This window comes from Beta vulgaris, chromosome 1 (genome assembly GCF_026745355.1).
Source record: "Beta vulgaris subsp. vulgaris cultivar EL10 chromosome 1, EL10.2, whole genome shotgun sequence".
Lineage (NCBI taxonomy): Eukaryota > Viridiplantae > Streptophyta > Magnoliopsida > Caryophyllales > Amaranthaceae > Beta > Beta vulgaris.
The window spans coordinates 48,262,032-48,277,764 of NC_079202.1; the positions used below are offsets into that span (position 1 = coordinate 48,262,032).

Below are 15,733 nucleotides of genomic sequence, written 5' to 3' on the forward strand. Positions count from 1 at the left end.
AACCCCCCCACACTTTCCATGTTTTTCACACAAATCGACACCAAACTTTCTTTATTCACTTTCATTTTCTATCAAGATTTCCGGCGTTGACCAAGGTGTTTGCCGGTGTTGACCAACATTGACCGACGTTGACCAATCAAGAAGAATCACCTTCGGTGTCATGGCAACCAATGTGAGTTTCTTTTACGGTGAAACTGGTCAGGTGCCTAAATTAGGCGTTTGACCAGCTAGTCAGGCGCCTAAAATAGGCGTCTAACCATCAGGTCAAACGCCTAATTTAGGCGCCTGACCAGCTGGTTAGACGCCTATTTTAGGCGCTTGACCAGTCGATTTGATATTTTTCTTTCGTAAAAGCATGATCTAACTTAGGCGCTTAAAATATCAGTTTAAGCTTAAAATTTAGAATATCTAGTAGAATAATATCTTTACATGGTAGAATATATGTAAAATTTAAATGATAGAATTTACTGTGTTTAAGTAGAAATGTAGAATTTACATGATGTAATATATGTAGATTTTTAGCATAATATTATAGTTATATTTACATTTTTAACATATCAAATGTAGAATTTACATGATGTATTATATGTAGATTTTTAGCATATTATAAGTTATATTGACATTTTTAACATATTAAATGTAGAATTTACATGGTGGATTATATGTAGATTTTTAGCATAATATAATAGTTATATTTATATTTTTCACATATTAAATGTAGAATTTACATGATGTATTATAGGTAGATTTTTAGCATATTATAATAGTTATATTAACATTTTTGACATATTAGAGTAGTTATAATGTATTAGACATGAATTATTTAAATAGTAAAAATTACAAGTAAATAATATTATTTTGCATATTAGAATAGGTTTTAAGCTCACCTTAAATTGAAATGCATGAAATATGGACGTTAAATTGAAAGACATGAAATATGGTGCAGGCGCCTAATTTAGACGTCTGGCCTATGGTGCAGGCGCCTAATTTAGACGCATGTGCAAGTTTTTTTTTCTCATGTTTATTTTTTTAATTTGTCGTTGGATTTTAACGTTGCAATTTAGATATATAATATATTAAACAGTTTATATTACTTGTATGGTCTTTAATAGGTTACATACTCGAGCAATGATGGGGACAGGGTTAATTATCATGATAGATTTAGGATAAGTGATATGGATTCACGACGGTGAAAGAGGCGTCTGATCATATATCTTAATGAAATAACAGTTTCCATAGGCTTTGAATTGTTATTCACTCATATAAGCATAATGCAAATGGTCCGTGCATTTGCCATTTGAAATGTTTCCGAGGGACGAGATACAAAGGCGATAAGGTAGACCCGAGAAAAGTGAAACGGCCTAATACATCGACAAAGTTTTGTGGATGTCCATTAAGGATTAACTTGGTTTTAGGGGACCAATGGTATGTGTTTATTTCAATTAGTAAATATGGTTTTCACAACCACGCGTTCATAGTATATCCGGAGGGCCACAGACGGACCAGTGGACTCGATGATAATGCTAGGCGGGTGGTTCGACATATGACTGATGCTGAGACCACACTCAGAAACATTCAAGTTGCTGCACCAGAGGCATACCGGCATCCTCACCAAACGATAAAGCATATCTACAACGAGAGGTATTTTTACAAGATGGAAGGTCTTGAAGAACGGACTTAAGCTGAAAAAGTTCTGCAACTTGCTCAGTCGAAAACTATGTTTCATGGTCATTACGAGATGATGATGGAGTTATTACTCATGCATTCATGTCTCATCCTGGTGGTACCAACGCATTTCGTACATATCCTTGTGTAGTTGGCATCTATTCAACGTATAAAACGAATTGATACGGTATGCCTTACATTAAGTTGGTGGGGGTGGCACCGACAAATATGAACTTCTTCCTCGCATATGCTAGAGGTGATCATGGGCCGGGCCGGGCCGGATTTGGGCCGGGCCGCGGCCAAAAATTTTGCCCATTGGTCGGGCCGGGCCTAATTTCGGGCCGATTTTTGTGTCCAAAGCCCGCTATTTCGGGCCAGGCTTAGCGGGCTTTTGCGGGCCAAAAAATAGATTAAAAAGTCATTTTTAGCTTGCCCAAAGACCGCCCAAAGACAAAAAAAAACGACCGGGCCGGGCCGGGCCCGCGGGCCGAAAAATTCTGTCCAAAACCCGGTCCAAAAACGGGCCGGGCCAAAATGATCACCTCTAGCATATGCCATAGTGAAGGATAAGACTGCAGAGAGTTACCGTTGGGTGTTGGAGTGCCTACGTAATGTACTTGGTCATGATGTGATCCCGCATGTCATATTTACCGATCCTGAGTTGGGTTCGATTAGACCCATTAGTCAAGTTTTTCCAGATTCTGCTCATCTTCTTTATACATGCATAGCATATTAACAAAGATGTGGAGGCACGAGTAGTAGAATATGTGGGGCCACGTCATTTGGAGAGCGATTTCGTGCTGGTCATTGGCGGAATGTGCTAAATGCAAACAAAGAAGATGAATATGAGGTTGCATTGGCAAATTTGAAGTCCACTTGTGTAATCCCCCACAATTTTAAAGAATTTTTATAAATATATTTAAGTATTTATGTAGTTGCATTTAAATCCAAATGAGTTTGGAAAATGATTTGACTTTTAAAGAGGGTTGACTATTTTAAAAGTCAAATGAAATTATTTTTCATAGCTTAATAAAATTAGAAATATTTTAATTAAGCATGTTTTAATAAAAGTTTTAAATATTAAAAGTATATTGAAAAGGAAGTTTAATGGAATCCAAAGCCCAAAAAGTGATAAAAAGGGAAAGAGTCATTTGATGACTAAAGTCTTAAATAGCCCATCTTATTAGTCATCAAGTTTCATTGATTAAGATCTCTTTTCCTAAGCCCACAAGTAAAAGCCTTTATATAAATATCCTAAAAACCCAAAATATTTTCACCCTACACATTATTCTTCCCTCACTCTTCACGCCATTCTCTCTCTACTCGACGCTCTCTCTCTCTCTCTCTTTCTCTTCCCTTGTGCGTCGTTCTTCACTTTCTCTCTCAAAAGTTCGTTCCTTCTTCTTCAAGTAACGTTTCTTGTTGAACAAGAAACATCACAAATACTCCTCAAGAACCGAAAGTTGTTGCCGCCAGTCCCTGCCGCGTGCTGCTGCTGTCCGGCCCCTTCTTCTTTCCATTGCTGTCGGTTATTTTTTTTCGTCCTTCTTAAGATTCCATTAAAATACTAGTTTTTATGTTATTTTATTATTATTTAGCATGTTTGTGAATTAAATTACTGTTTTATTTATATAAACAATTTCGGTCATCATTTTTATTTATATAATAAATTTCAGATTTATTATGTTAAGTTATTTTAGTTTTAATCATGAAAATAATAGTTTCTAGGGTTTTTAATTGCTAGAAACTAAATATATATATATATTATAGACCATGAAATTTATGTAGTACGTAATTTAAATACGTTTTATATGTTTTAAGGATGGTTATTAAATTTTATAAGTGCTGGAATTTCAGAAAAGAATGATTTATGGTGTTTTTAAGGATTTTTAATTGCTAGAATAGTTATACTATACTAGGAATTAAAAATAACGTAAGTATGGTACTTAAAAACGATTTTTAAAACGTGTTTCATGGGGTTTTAATCATTTTAAAGCTGCTGGAATTTTTAGTTCAAGTTATTAATTTTCATTACATTATTTTCTAGGCGGAGATTACGTTGTAGGAGACTTTTAACGACTTAAAAGTGGCCTACAGGCTAGTGTATTCAAGGCACGTACATTATTTACGTGCTATGTGATTTAGAAGTATGCTCTAAGAGTATTTTAATATTAGTATCATGTATAGGAATTGTTTGTTCATATATGTGGATGCTAGAATTTGTTTTACATGTTATGTACCTATGTGCAGCATGTGATTTAGAAGTGATTATATTATCAGATTATAAATGTTTGTATGGAATGATTGATGCAAGCGCAAGTTAGTTTATTTATTAATTCTTGGGTGAATTAATATAAGTTAAAGTGAATCATGTATTACATGTATTCTTTGAGTATTATTTATTATCTTATACGGATCGTGGACCTTATTTGGTAAGTTACAAGTTATACCTATATAAAGGTAAAGTTTATTGTTGGCTAGGTTCAACAAGTAAGTTGGTAAAGGTTAAAAAGGAAGTATAGGAATCTTGGTTGATAAGTTGTGATCACTTGTTAATCCAAAGATTAAAAAAATTCTGTTATGAGTGTTTGGTTGTTAATTATGTGTTATTTGCTTGTTTGTGTCAACACAAGTAATAAAATGTAATTAATGTAAGGTGCAACGAGAATAAGTTATAGACTTTAGACTGGTGCACGTCTAGAGTTGGACATAAGGGTTGGGGTTATGGTGAGCGTGCCATAGCTTTTCTAGGAATGGATTGATCACCATCCCTCTTTATTTCAAAGGTTCCTCGATATCGCAGGTCACTCTGAAATGCGGAGTCGCGCCCGCATTTCACATTAGTAGGCAAGACAACTCGTCCCAATAACTATTCCATTTAAGTGATAAAAAGTTGGTTTAAGTTTATTTCAATAAAAGTTGCCTGCAGATTATTATCTACTTATGTTATTATTTATTCCTGCATGTTATTTTTGTAGTATCATGTTTAGGATTACTTATGTCTGATATGTAGTACTCAGCTTTGCTGATTACGTGCTTGTTTGTGTGTGTGATCATGGCTTTGCCTATTGATCCTGTGATGATCCTTCTGGTGAGCAGAGTCAGTATTGCATTGACATTACAGGTTCGCAGATGCATCTCATTGGGAGTTTGAAATGGAGAGACTATTTATATTACTAGCTCAGTTTAAGTTCTGTTTTCGTAGGAACATCTTTACTTCAGTTTGTGATTTATTTAAGTTGGTATGTTTAAGATTCAAACACTTGTCTTTTATTTAGTGAGTTTTAATAAAGTTGGTTTTTAGTAAGTTGTTTTCCGCTGCAAAATTCTGAGTAAGCCGATATGTTATCACACGGGCGATAATGTGTGGGTAATTCTCTAAGTTTTATATTATAAAGTTATTTCTAGAAAGAGAGAATTATCGGGGTGTTACAACTTGGACATGGAAGCAAACCGTTATTGATTATGTTGAGACAATGTGGTTGAATCGCCATAAGACCAAGTTTGTGAAAGCATGGACCAACGACGTGCTTCATTTTGTGCACATGCAACTCTGAAAGCTTGGCTCCAAACTTCCACTTATGCCTTGGATACACTCTTTACACGTGTTAATTTGTTCATTGATAGTCAAATGATCAAGATCAGGGATAACTTAGAGAAATCTAGGTGCAGAATTAGTAGGCAACATATGATATAACCTTTTCGTCATTTGGTTGGTCATGTCTCATATTACTGTCTCAATTTGCTGAAGTTGGAAAATACTAGACACCTAAACATGGGAGATGGGGTGTTTGATTACTATGGTTGTGTGCTTTTGTCTACTTTTGCTATCCCACGCACATGTGCCATACAATTGGCTATTAACGAATGTGGAGGCTTGTATCTTGAGCATATTCATCTTTTCTTAAAGACTTTGGTCATGGGAGATGGTGTAAATGCAGCAGATTACATTAATCAGTGTGATCAAGATGTTGAATACCTTCGGGGATTACTTGATGAACTTTCTGAGTGCGATCCTGCGATTAGGAGAGGTATAGTAGACCTTATTCATCGACAGTTACACCCAGAGGATGATGGAGTTCAACAGCCTCGTGTAGTTACTTCTAGGAGAGGTAGACCTTCTCGCTCATCATCTACTAGATGTGACCCGAGCTTATTCGAACATGTGCAGCGCCAGTTTGGGGATAGATCAAGGTCTCGTAGTCGTACTCGTACAACTACGACGACTCGATCTACTGGAGATGGAAGTACATATATTTACTTAACTTCTTTAAAGAATTATTTGCTATTTTATTTTCTACTTTATTTATCAATCATTTCTAGTGTGAACTGTCTAACTCTTATTTATATAATAGATTCAAGTGCAGCAAATACATTTGAACCGGAGAGATTTGAAACACAACCAGGACCATTTCCTTACATGGAGAACATACCCGATGTCATCATCCCATTTATAGTTGAATGGAATGACGTCTTAGGTGATGGGAACTGCGGATTCAGGTGTATAGCTTATGCTTTCAATGGTGGGGAAGATTATTGGCCACACGCTCGTCAACACATTTACAACGAGATTTCTATGAGAGAACTATATGAGAATATTTATGGAGGACGAAACTTCGTGGATTTAGCGAGAAACCGTATCATACACACCCAAGGTCCTGCCAATCGTGATCATTGGCTAGAGTCTATTTTTTATTTGTATGTCGCTGCTACATTGTGCAATAATTGCGCTGTGATGTACTTTACAGTGGCACAAACAGGTAGTTTGCGGGGTTGTTGCACTATTCTACCATTGACTGCACCAATAAATGTGGTTCGACCGTGTTATGAGTTTGTTATGGTAGACCTTGGAGCGCGTCATCAACATTACATCCGCCTACACTTGGCTCCTGATTTCTCGGTTCCTCCAATTGTTGCACAATGGTTTCTTTTGAGAGATGCAAGTGTAATTGGATGGAAGGATCATTTAGCTAGACGGATTAGGTCATGGAATGTTCATTATGGTATTTAAAGTCAATGTAAATATTATTATGATGTAATCAGTGTTAGTTGTAAATTTTGATGTACGTGTTATTACGGTTTAACTTGTACTTATCTCTAATTATGTAATATTGTAATTAAATGAAAATACACAAGTTCACTTATGTACATTGTACATACCTCTAATTAAATAAAATGGTGTACAATATTTGGCATTTGCCTTATTATTGAACTATATTTGTTGTGTGGCATGAGAATACATTAAGTCCTATGAGGCAGCTCAATTTGATAATTTGAAATAAATATATTATGGATTAAAATGAAATTTTTTTTCACGTTTGTTAGAGCATGGCCAATGGATGATCCCAAATTTGGGATAATCAATTACTTTATTAATTTCTCACTCTTCCACCTCATTTATGATCCACAATTGATTTTAATGATCTCTTCACTCCCAGTGGATGATCTATAATTTTAGATCTTCACCTTCTCTTTCCTACTTTTTACTATACCCCACCATATATTCTCTCTCCTCAATCTCCTTTCCATCCCATCTTTTTATTTATTATGGATTATTTAAGAATCAATTAATGATTATTGAATGTAAATCATTTTTATGTTTGTGATTAAAAACTATTAGTAAAAATTAATTTAGTTAATATTGCATATAATTAGATACGATAATTAACTTAATCAGAAAAATATAATAATAATAATAATAATAAAATATTGCATTAAACAATAGAAATAACACATACATATAGAATTACATAACATATAATAATAAAAAAAACGTAGCAGCTTAATTAACCCCTATGTTGCCCGAATTTAAGCCAAATATTTTCTACGAGGTCTGCTTTGAGACGTCTATGCACAACTTGGTCACAAACTCGACCCCTATTTTTCATATATATTTCTAGACTTGCTATGCGATTCTCACTAGTGTCGTATGCGAAAGGCTTATCAAAGGTCCCTACATTCCTTTGCGTTAAAGTAGTAGGGCGTGGAGGATGGCCATAATCATTAGGATCAAAATGAAGGGAATATGAATCTCGTTCATCTTCAACTACCATGTTGTGCATAATAATGCAGGCGATCATTATTTTCCCTAACATTTCTTTATCACGCGCTAGAGCTGGTTGCCGAATTATAGGAAAACGAGCTTGTAATACTCCAAATGCACGTTCCACGTCTTTTCGTTTACTCTCTTGGTTTTGGGAAAATAGACTTTCTTTTTCATTTTGCGGAAGACTTATTGTTGGAATAAATGCAGCCCATTGAGGATATATACCATATGCTAGGTAATATCCCATATCTTATTGGTGTCCATTAACAACATAGTTAACTGCGGGTGCACGATCCTCAAAAACATCATTAAATAATGGAGATCTATCAAGAACATTAATATCATTACACCTACCTGGCGTTCCAAAGAAAGCATGCCATATCCGTAGATCATACGAAGCAACGGCTTCTAAAACCAATGTTGGCTTACCCGGTCTTCCCGAATAAAGTCCTTTAAATTGAAGTGGACAATTTTTCCATCTCCAGTGCATGCAGTCGATGGAACCCATCATTCCTGGGAATCCTCGCTCTTCAGCTGCGTACAACAATCTTCTTAGATCTGCTTCATTTGGCTTTCTTAAGTATTCGTCCCCGAAGTGGGCGACCACCCCTTCTACAAAATGTCGTAGTGAATCTCTAGCAAGAGATGCACTAATTTTTAGATAATGGTCCACAAAATCCACCGCTCCCCCGTACGCTAACAATCTCATAGCGGCAGTGCATTTTAATAATGATGATGCACCAAGTTTACCTGCGGCATTTCGCCTTTGTTGGAAGAATGAATTTTGCGAAGTCAAGACTTGTTCTATGCGGAGGAAGACATGTTTTTGCATGCGAAATCACCGCCGATAAATTTGTGGGGGATAAACGAGATTCTCGGCAAAGTAGTCATTCCATAACCGGTGGTGCCCCTCATCACAATCCCTTGGCACTACAGTTCTTGGCGCTCTTGGAACTTGAGTTACCATTGCATATAATTCAGCTGGATTGGCCATCACAAACCTTTCCATCATTTGATCCATCAATCGAGTTGTTTGTCTGCGCCTTTCCGAACGACGCATGTACTCATTGTTACGAGTTATTTGAATGTGTGTGTAAGAATTTGGATCATCAGAATTCGAAGAACTAGAAGAAGAAATATTGCTATTGTAACTTGATTCTGATGACATGATTTCTATATTTTTGTAGGGGAAGAATGGGGGTTGTAGGATAGAATGGTTTTGTGTGAATGGTTGAGTAGTTAGCATCGTAAGGTATATATAGAGAGAAGGTGAATTGTCAGCAATATTACACTGATATTGGAGTGAATTTATCAAGTCATCACATGGTTTTAGTGTCTTTATTATAGCAGTAATAATGCACTGATATATGTAGTGCATTGTCAAATCATGACATGGTTTCAATGTCTTTATTATTGCAGTAATAATGGACTGATATATGAAGTGAATCGTCAAATCAAGGTCTTTATTATTGCAGTAATAATGGACTGATATATGAAGTGAATTGTCAAATCAAGATCTTTATTATTGTAGTACTAATGAGCTGATATATGAAGTGAATTGTCAAATCAATGTCTTCATTATTGCAGTAATAATGGACTGATATATGGAGTGAATTGTCAAATCAAGACATGGCTCATCAATAATATCATGATTTGAATCATTGGATACATATATTAAAAAACTAAAAACATTTAGATTCATTAATTTGATGATTTCATACTACAGCCGAGTCTAAGACTAATTAAGAACTAAAATAACATTACATTGGAAAGTAGGAAATACGTTAAATAACATTAATCTTACTAAAGGAAAATCAGAAAATTACATTGGTAATAAAACTTTAACTAAGATCTCTCTTAAGTTGTTATTCTTCCTCATTTAAATCATTCCTTGATGAAAGCACCTTGAATAATTCCAAGATAATCTTCTTGTTTTTAATTGCAATTTTCTCCCTTTATAGCCGGACCATCTCACCGTTGCTTTCCTTTTCATGAAATCCTTTGGATCTCGACTTGAAGTTCATTGTTTTTCTCCAAATTTAATTTTTGGACTTGATCCATCTACTCTTGAATGGCTTCTGCAAGCATATTCAAAACTTTTCCCTTGCCTTTATTTTTGGTGAATCCGTCGTTTAGAGTAGTTGGGTCTCCACTGCTTGGCATATTTGGCTCACTTGAAGTGGAGTAGTTGCCAGTTTCATTGATCCTCCACCTCTTTGAGCCACTTTCTTGATTAACTGTCTTCTTTTTGCAAGCTTTGACAGTATCTCCCATAGGCTTCCATACATCATTATGCCTTATAATTTCCCAACAGTGAAGCTTATTGAAGTCTGTTTTATTATCTTTCTGTAGATTGCAAATGCAGTTTTCATGACGTCGTCATCGGACCGACCACTTTAATTTTCCGACGAGCCTCTGCATGAGCATATGCACCAACAAATTTGGATAATTTTGCATGTATTCTTTTCCATTGACTTTGTAATTGGCCCAACTCTCTATCAAATGGTAAGATATCAGACTCCTTGAAACTTTCAACTCCTTCTTCCCAGCATCGATCTCTATAACACTTAACTTCCTTAAACATTTCAGTAATTTTTGTCCAGAAGATAATTGCTTTTTGTTTAGTATTACTACCTTTATTTTGGCTTACCGTTAGCCAAACCTTCACGAGAACCTCTTCTTCAGATGGCCTCCAGAATTTCCTCGACCCATTATCTTCTTCTTCATTGTTGTCATCATCACGTTCAACCGATGCAGCTCGAGACCGATATGAACTACTGAAGTTTGGAAATGACCCATCACCTTGTGACTGCTGGAAATATTGAGACATAGGAAATGATGCTTCATCTTGAGAATAACTATAATTCTCATTCGAATTGTACATATTTTCTTGTGAATGTGGAGCAAATTGAGAGTGAGAAGGTGTATTTGAGAAACTCATATTATGTTGGGGGAGTTGTTGGTTGAGTTGAGTAGGATACATCATATTTTGTAAGTTGTATCCCATATGAAAATTTGGTTCAGTTTGAGAATTGAGATCAATTTGGGAACTAGACGATTGAAAACTTGGATTAATATGAGGTTGTTGAGGTCTTTTGAATTGCGGAGGTTTTTTTTTTTCTACCGGTTTTGGGATCCATAACTAATTTTTATTAGAAGATAATTTATTTTTGCGGGGTAGATAAATAAAGAAAGGAAACAAATATTACTTCCAATAACAAAATAAGCTCAAAAATAAGATGTGTAAAAATAATTCAATATTGGTCTCTATTTATAGATAAAAAAAAATATAGTTGTTGGTGTTTTTTTTTAAAAAAAAAAAAATTAAAACTGACAATATGTCCGTTGCAAAAATTTGCAACGTTAACAATTACAAATAATCCTAGCCGTTAGATTGGAGAAATGAGGGGGGTTGGATGTCTGCCATGCAGCGCAGTGGGGCCCGCTCCACTTTTTTCTTCCTCTCCCCTTCCGCCATGTGGCGATGAACTCCTCTATGCCAAGATCGTTCCAACGATCTGAGCATGGGTTTTTCTCCTCCTTTTTTTTCTCTCTCCTATTTCTTTATTCCTCTTTAATGTCTCTCTCCTCATGATCCAAGTTTGGGATCAACCATTGGCCCTCCTCTTAGTGATTACATTCAATAAAAAAAATTTGAAGCAATGATATGTTTTTCGTTCTTATTAAACCAACTTAATATTGTAAAGAACAATCAATTTAATTATTTCAATTACATATTTTTCTAGTATGATTTCTAAAAACAGGAAATTTAAATTAACACTAAATGAACAATATATTGTACGAACAAAATATTAACACTAAGTTATCTTTAATTTGCATGCTAGAATGTTATAGATGAAAGTCATTAAATTATGTTAGATAGCTAAAAAAACAATGATTTCAATTACAAAGCTTATTACATTGAAAATTAATTCTAATGAAAATAAAAAGATGGACTAGGTGTCCTGGCGTCGGGACTAGGGGTGATAATGAGCTTGACAAGCTCGCGAGCAGCTCGGGCTCGGCTCGGTCAAAGCTCGGTCAAAGCTCGGCTCGTTGAAGCTCGGCTCGAGCTCGGCTCGGCTCGAGACTTAAACGAGCCGAGCCGAGCTAGGCAAAGCTCGGCTCATAAAGCTCGTGAGCAGCTCGTTTATTATTTTATATTAAAAAAAATATTCTTATTAAAAAAATATTTATATTAAAAAAATTTAATACTAATTTATATTTTAATTAGATTACAAATTATATATTTTAATTTGTGATCCAACTTCACCTCTACTCCACTAGGCACTAAAGTCCCACATTGGTTAAGAAAACAAGGATCAACCTTATTTTCTTTATAAATAGCTACTATTCCTTACTTCAACTTAAAGTTTAATTTTGTATCTCCTTGGTTGGGAAACAAAAACTATACTTTATTTTTTCATAGAGGGAATGAAGTATAATTTTAAATAGTTGATTATTTAATTTTAAAATATTTGATAATTTTTTCTTTAGCAAAACATGGAGTCCCACATTGAAATTTTAACAATGCTAGGAGGGATTCCAAGTTATAAAAGCATATGTAAACAAAACAAGGGTATAATGAGTTTGTTTTCTTAACAAAACATGGAGTCCCACATTGAAATTTTAGCAATGCTAAGAGGGATTCCAAGTTATATAAGCATATGTAGAATGAGTTTGTTTATCTTAAACAAAACATAAAGTTCCACATTGAAATGGGGATAGTGAGTTTGTTTTTCTTTAACAAACCATGAAGTCCCACATTGAAATCTTAGCAATGCTAAGAGGGAAATCAAGTTATAAAACATATGATGGGTGAGTGAACAAGCTCACCTACTTCGAGCCAAGCCGAGCTCATTAGTCGAGCCTAAACGAGCTCGCGAGCCGAGCCTAAGCGAGCTCGCGAGCCGAGCCTAAACGAGCTCGCGAAGCGAGCCTAAACGAGCTCGCGAGCCGAGCCTAAACGAGCTCGCGAGCCGAGCTCGAGCCCCAAATTTTTCACGAGCCGAGCTCGAGCTCGGCTCTCCCAAGCTCGGCGAGCTCACGAGCCGAGCCGAGCCTGGGAAATTATAAACGAGCTCGAGCCGAGCCCAGTGCTATTCGGGCTCGGCTCGCTCGATAAGCACCCCTAGTCGGGACACACCACATGTAAGGTTCCATGCATCATACCACCCTAACAGCTCCTCAAATAAGCATCGAATTAAAATCATAAGGCGGATGTCTGGTGTTCCGTTCCATAAACGGCTCCATCAAAGTGAACATCGAAGCCAATACCTGCATATAGTAGAATATAACAACACAACTAGAATTTTATGTATAATTTACTAACACTTGATTTCAATCAATAATAGATTATAATAATACCTGACCTGACACTAAACCCTTAACATACTGTGATCCGTCTCAACCATCAGGCAACTCGATCGGGTTAATGATGTAAGGATGGGAGTAGGTGTGATACCACTGCATGGAAGCATCTGTCGCCATCGAAGGATATGGCGCCTTCTTTAGAGCACCCAACATCAGCTGTGAAGCACATGGAAATAAATCCCATAACTGTCGCTGTGCTATAAATGAGAAGTTTGCCCTATACCTATCCCCTGCAGAAGGCCTATAACAAGACTCCGACTCCAAGATCTGATGGGGAACCTCCTGAATGAATCCAAGCTGGCGTAGAGTACGATATGGCATATACGACTCAATGATATCCAAGTATCGCAGCCACCCATAGTACGCCATATAAGGATAAGCAAATACTGGAACATATGCCATATGGTAACCAATCAGCCTGCAAGGCATTCATCTAATCCAATGCCCATCGAATACTCAGTAGACGGTTAATCCCCCTGTTCTCATGTCGTACCTCCCAATAAAGTGCCGAAGCAGATCCTATAGAAACCATCCTTCTAGTGCGGTTCGGCCGGAACATGGGAGAATACTTGTAAATCCATGCCTGCAATAGCGTGAGGCAACCACATATCTATGCTGAATCAACACGACTAGCTACGCCAAGCTGCCTGTATAAATAGGCTAGTGTAGCCGCACCCCAAGAATACCGACTCACATCCTATGGGGGAACAAGCTAAAAAAGGCCAGTGGGCAAGGACGGACTCGATTACCACTCTTATCAATAAATAGAGTGGCGCCAAGGAGGGTCAGCATATAATCTCGAAACTGGTGGATTGGACTCCGATCGGGAGCAGAACATCTTTGTATCAAAGAATAAATGAATACACCACCATTGGACAAATGCGCCTTTAGAAAGGCGCTCTTCTCCATCCCAAATAGCTCTGCACATGAACTCTTCACGTCATCCAATGTACCAAAGTCACATGTAATCAGTCCATCTGATGGGATATGGAGGATAGAACTCACATCGTGTAGCAAGATACTCATTTCTCCGAAAGGGAGGTGGAAAGAGTTTGTATCCGGCTGCCACCTCTCGACAAACGCACATATCAACGACTGATCCAAATGATCAAACATAATATCACGTAAGTGACTCAATCCAGTAGCCTGTATCATCCCCTCAACATTGGTTGTCATACTAGGTACCATGCCTGAAGCTTGTTGCACGTCTTCTCCCTGTTACAACACTTCAATATAGTCCTCTCGTCCTCTCCAGCTCAAACGTGTGTCGCTATGTGGCCTCCAAAACTCAGTATGACACTACCGTCCACCGACCCACCTGGCCTAGCGTCACGTTAGCCATGTAGTGTCATCCCCCGTCACCTTCCTCTTCCCCGCCCTACTACACCCAGATCCCTCAGCATTGCACAATGCTCCATATGAAGAACGTGCAAAACGACCACGAAAGGTACGTGGTTTGGATCCCCAAGAAGCACGACCTTCCTCTGGGCTCGTTGATGGATGCTCCGAATGACTAGCATAATAAGCACCCGCCTCTTGCTTGTTCCCCGCCATCGGATTGCCTGTCCAAGGTGGGTGAGGTCTCCACACCTCAACATCCATAATGGTAGTAGGCAATGCAACGGACAAGGAGGAATTTTCGGTACTTCCTCTGTTTCTGCACCGGATGAAAACTAGGTGCTCTTGAAAAGCAACTCTCTAGCCTTCCTCGATGAGATTGTCACTCCTCTACCACGAGGATGACGATGACCCGAATATGAAGGCAAAGACTTTGCTTTGCCCTTGTATCGCCCACTCATCTTCAGTTAAACATATAAAATTAAAATATTAATAATGTAAAAATATGAAAAATCAACATTAGTGCTATATAGAGAAAAAACAAAAGCTAAATAAAACATCTATAATTATGCCTAACTTAACTATGGTTAATTTTAATTTTTTAAATAAAAAAAAAAGAAATCTTGTACTCAGGGGTGCAGCAATGCAGCAAAATACATTACCGTAAGTACTTGTGCACACAAGCCAAAAAAAATAAAATCTTGTACATTGTTTGTTGTGGGCTGAGACTTGAAAGTGATGAATCAAGATGAGAAATACAAGAGGTACGGTCTCTACCTCTGTATTTCTTGTACTCAATTGTTTAAATTCCAAATTTATTGTCATATTATTCAAAGTTGGTAGGTCATATTTTATATTTTCCGAGTTACGATTATATGTACTACGTCTAATGGGTAAGTTAGTCTTTTAATATGTTTTGTTGTATTTAGCCTTTTTTTGCTGTATATAACACACCCCAAAATCAAATATATTCAATAATTTAATGCGTTTAAAATATATAATTATTTTTCTAAAGTTCATTAACTATCTTATCTATTATATTTCATTAATTTTCCTCAATAACACATTTTTATACTTTAATACACAATAATTAACAAAGTGTTATAATCATTTTTTTTTCTAAACTAAACAAATTCAAATATATAGCATAAAAAGAAAAAATATCATAAATCACCTAAATTAAGCGCCAAAAACCTATAAAGGGTTCAGGTGCCTAATTTAGCTGCTTGCACTAGATGTGAGGCGCCTAATTTAGGCGCTTGCACCAGAGCTCAGGCGCCTAATTTAGGCGTTTGTACCTTGAAGCGCCTA

At 36.6% G+C, this 15,733-nt stretch overlaps 3 protein-coding genes across 3 annotated transcripts; 1 reads left to right on the forward strand and 2 right to left on the reverse strand.

The window, feature by feature from the left end:
• Positions 1–5,440: 5,440 nt before the first annotated feature.
• LOC125492299 (uncharacterized) lies at positions 5,441–6,676 on the forward strand. Its single transcript, XM_048634583.1, has 2 exons — positions 5,441–5,912; positions 6,021–6,676. The coding sequence occupies exons 1-2, from the start codon at positions 5,441–5,443 to the stop codon at positions 6,674–6,676; spliced, it is 1,128 nt and encodes a 375-aa protein (XP_048490540.1).
• Positions 6,677–7,451: 775 nt separating this feature from the next.
• On the reverse strand, positions 7,452–7,958 carry LOC125492298 (uncharacterized). Its single transcript, XM_048634579.1, has one exon. The coding sequence runs from the start codon at positions 7,956–7,958 to the stop codon at positions 7,452–7,454; it is 507 nt and encodes a 168-aa protein (XP_048490536.1).
• Positions 7,959–7,961: 3 nt separating this feature from the next.
• On the reverse strand, positions 7,962–8,420 carry LOC104893679 (uncharacterized). The gene has a single exon (XM_010679813.2). The coding sequence runs from the start codon at positions 8,418–8,420 to the stop codon at positions 7,962–7,964; it is 459 nt and encodes a 152-aa protein (XP_010678115.2).
• Positions 8,421–15,733: the final 7,313 nt, after the last annotated feature.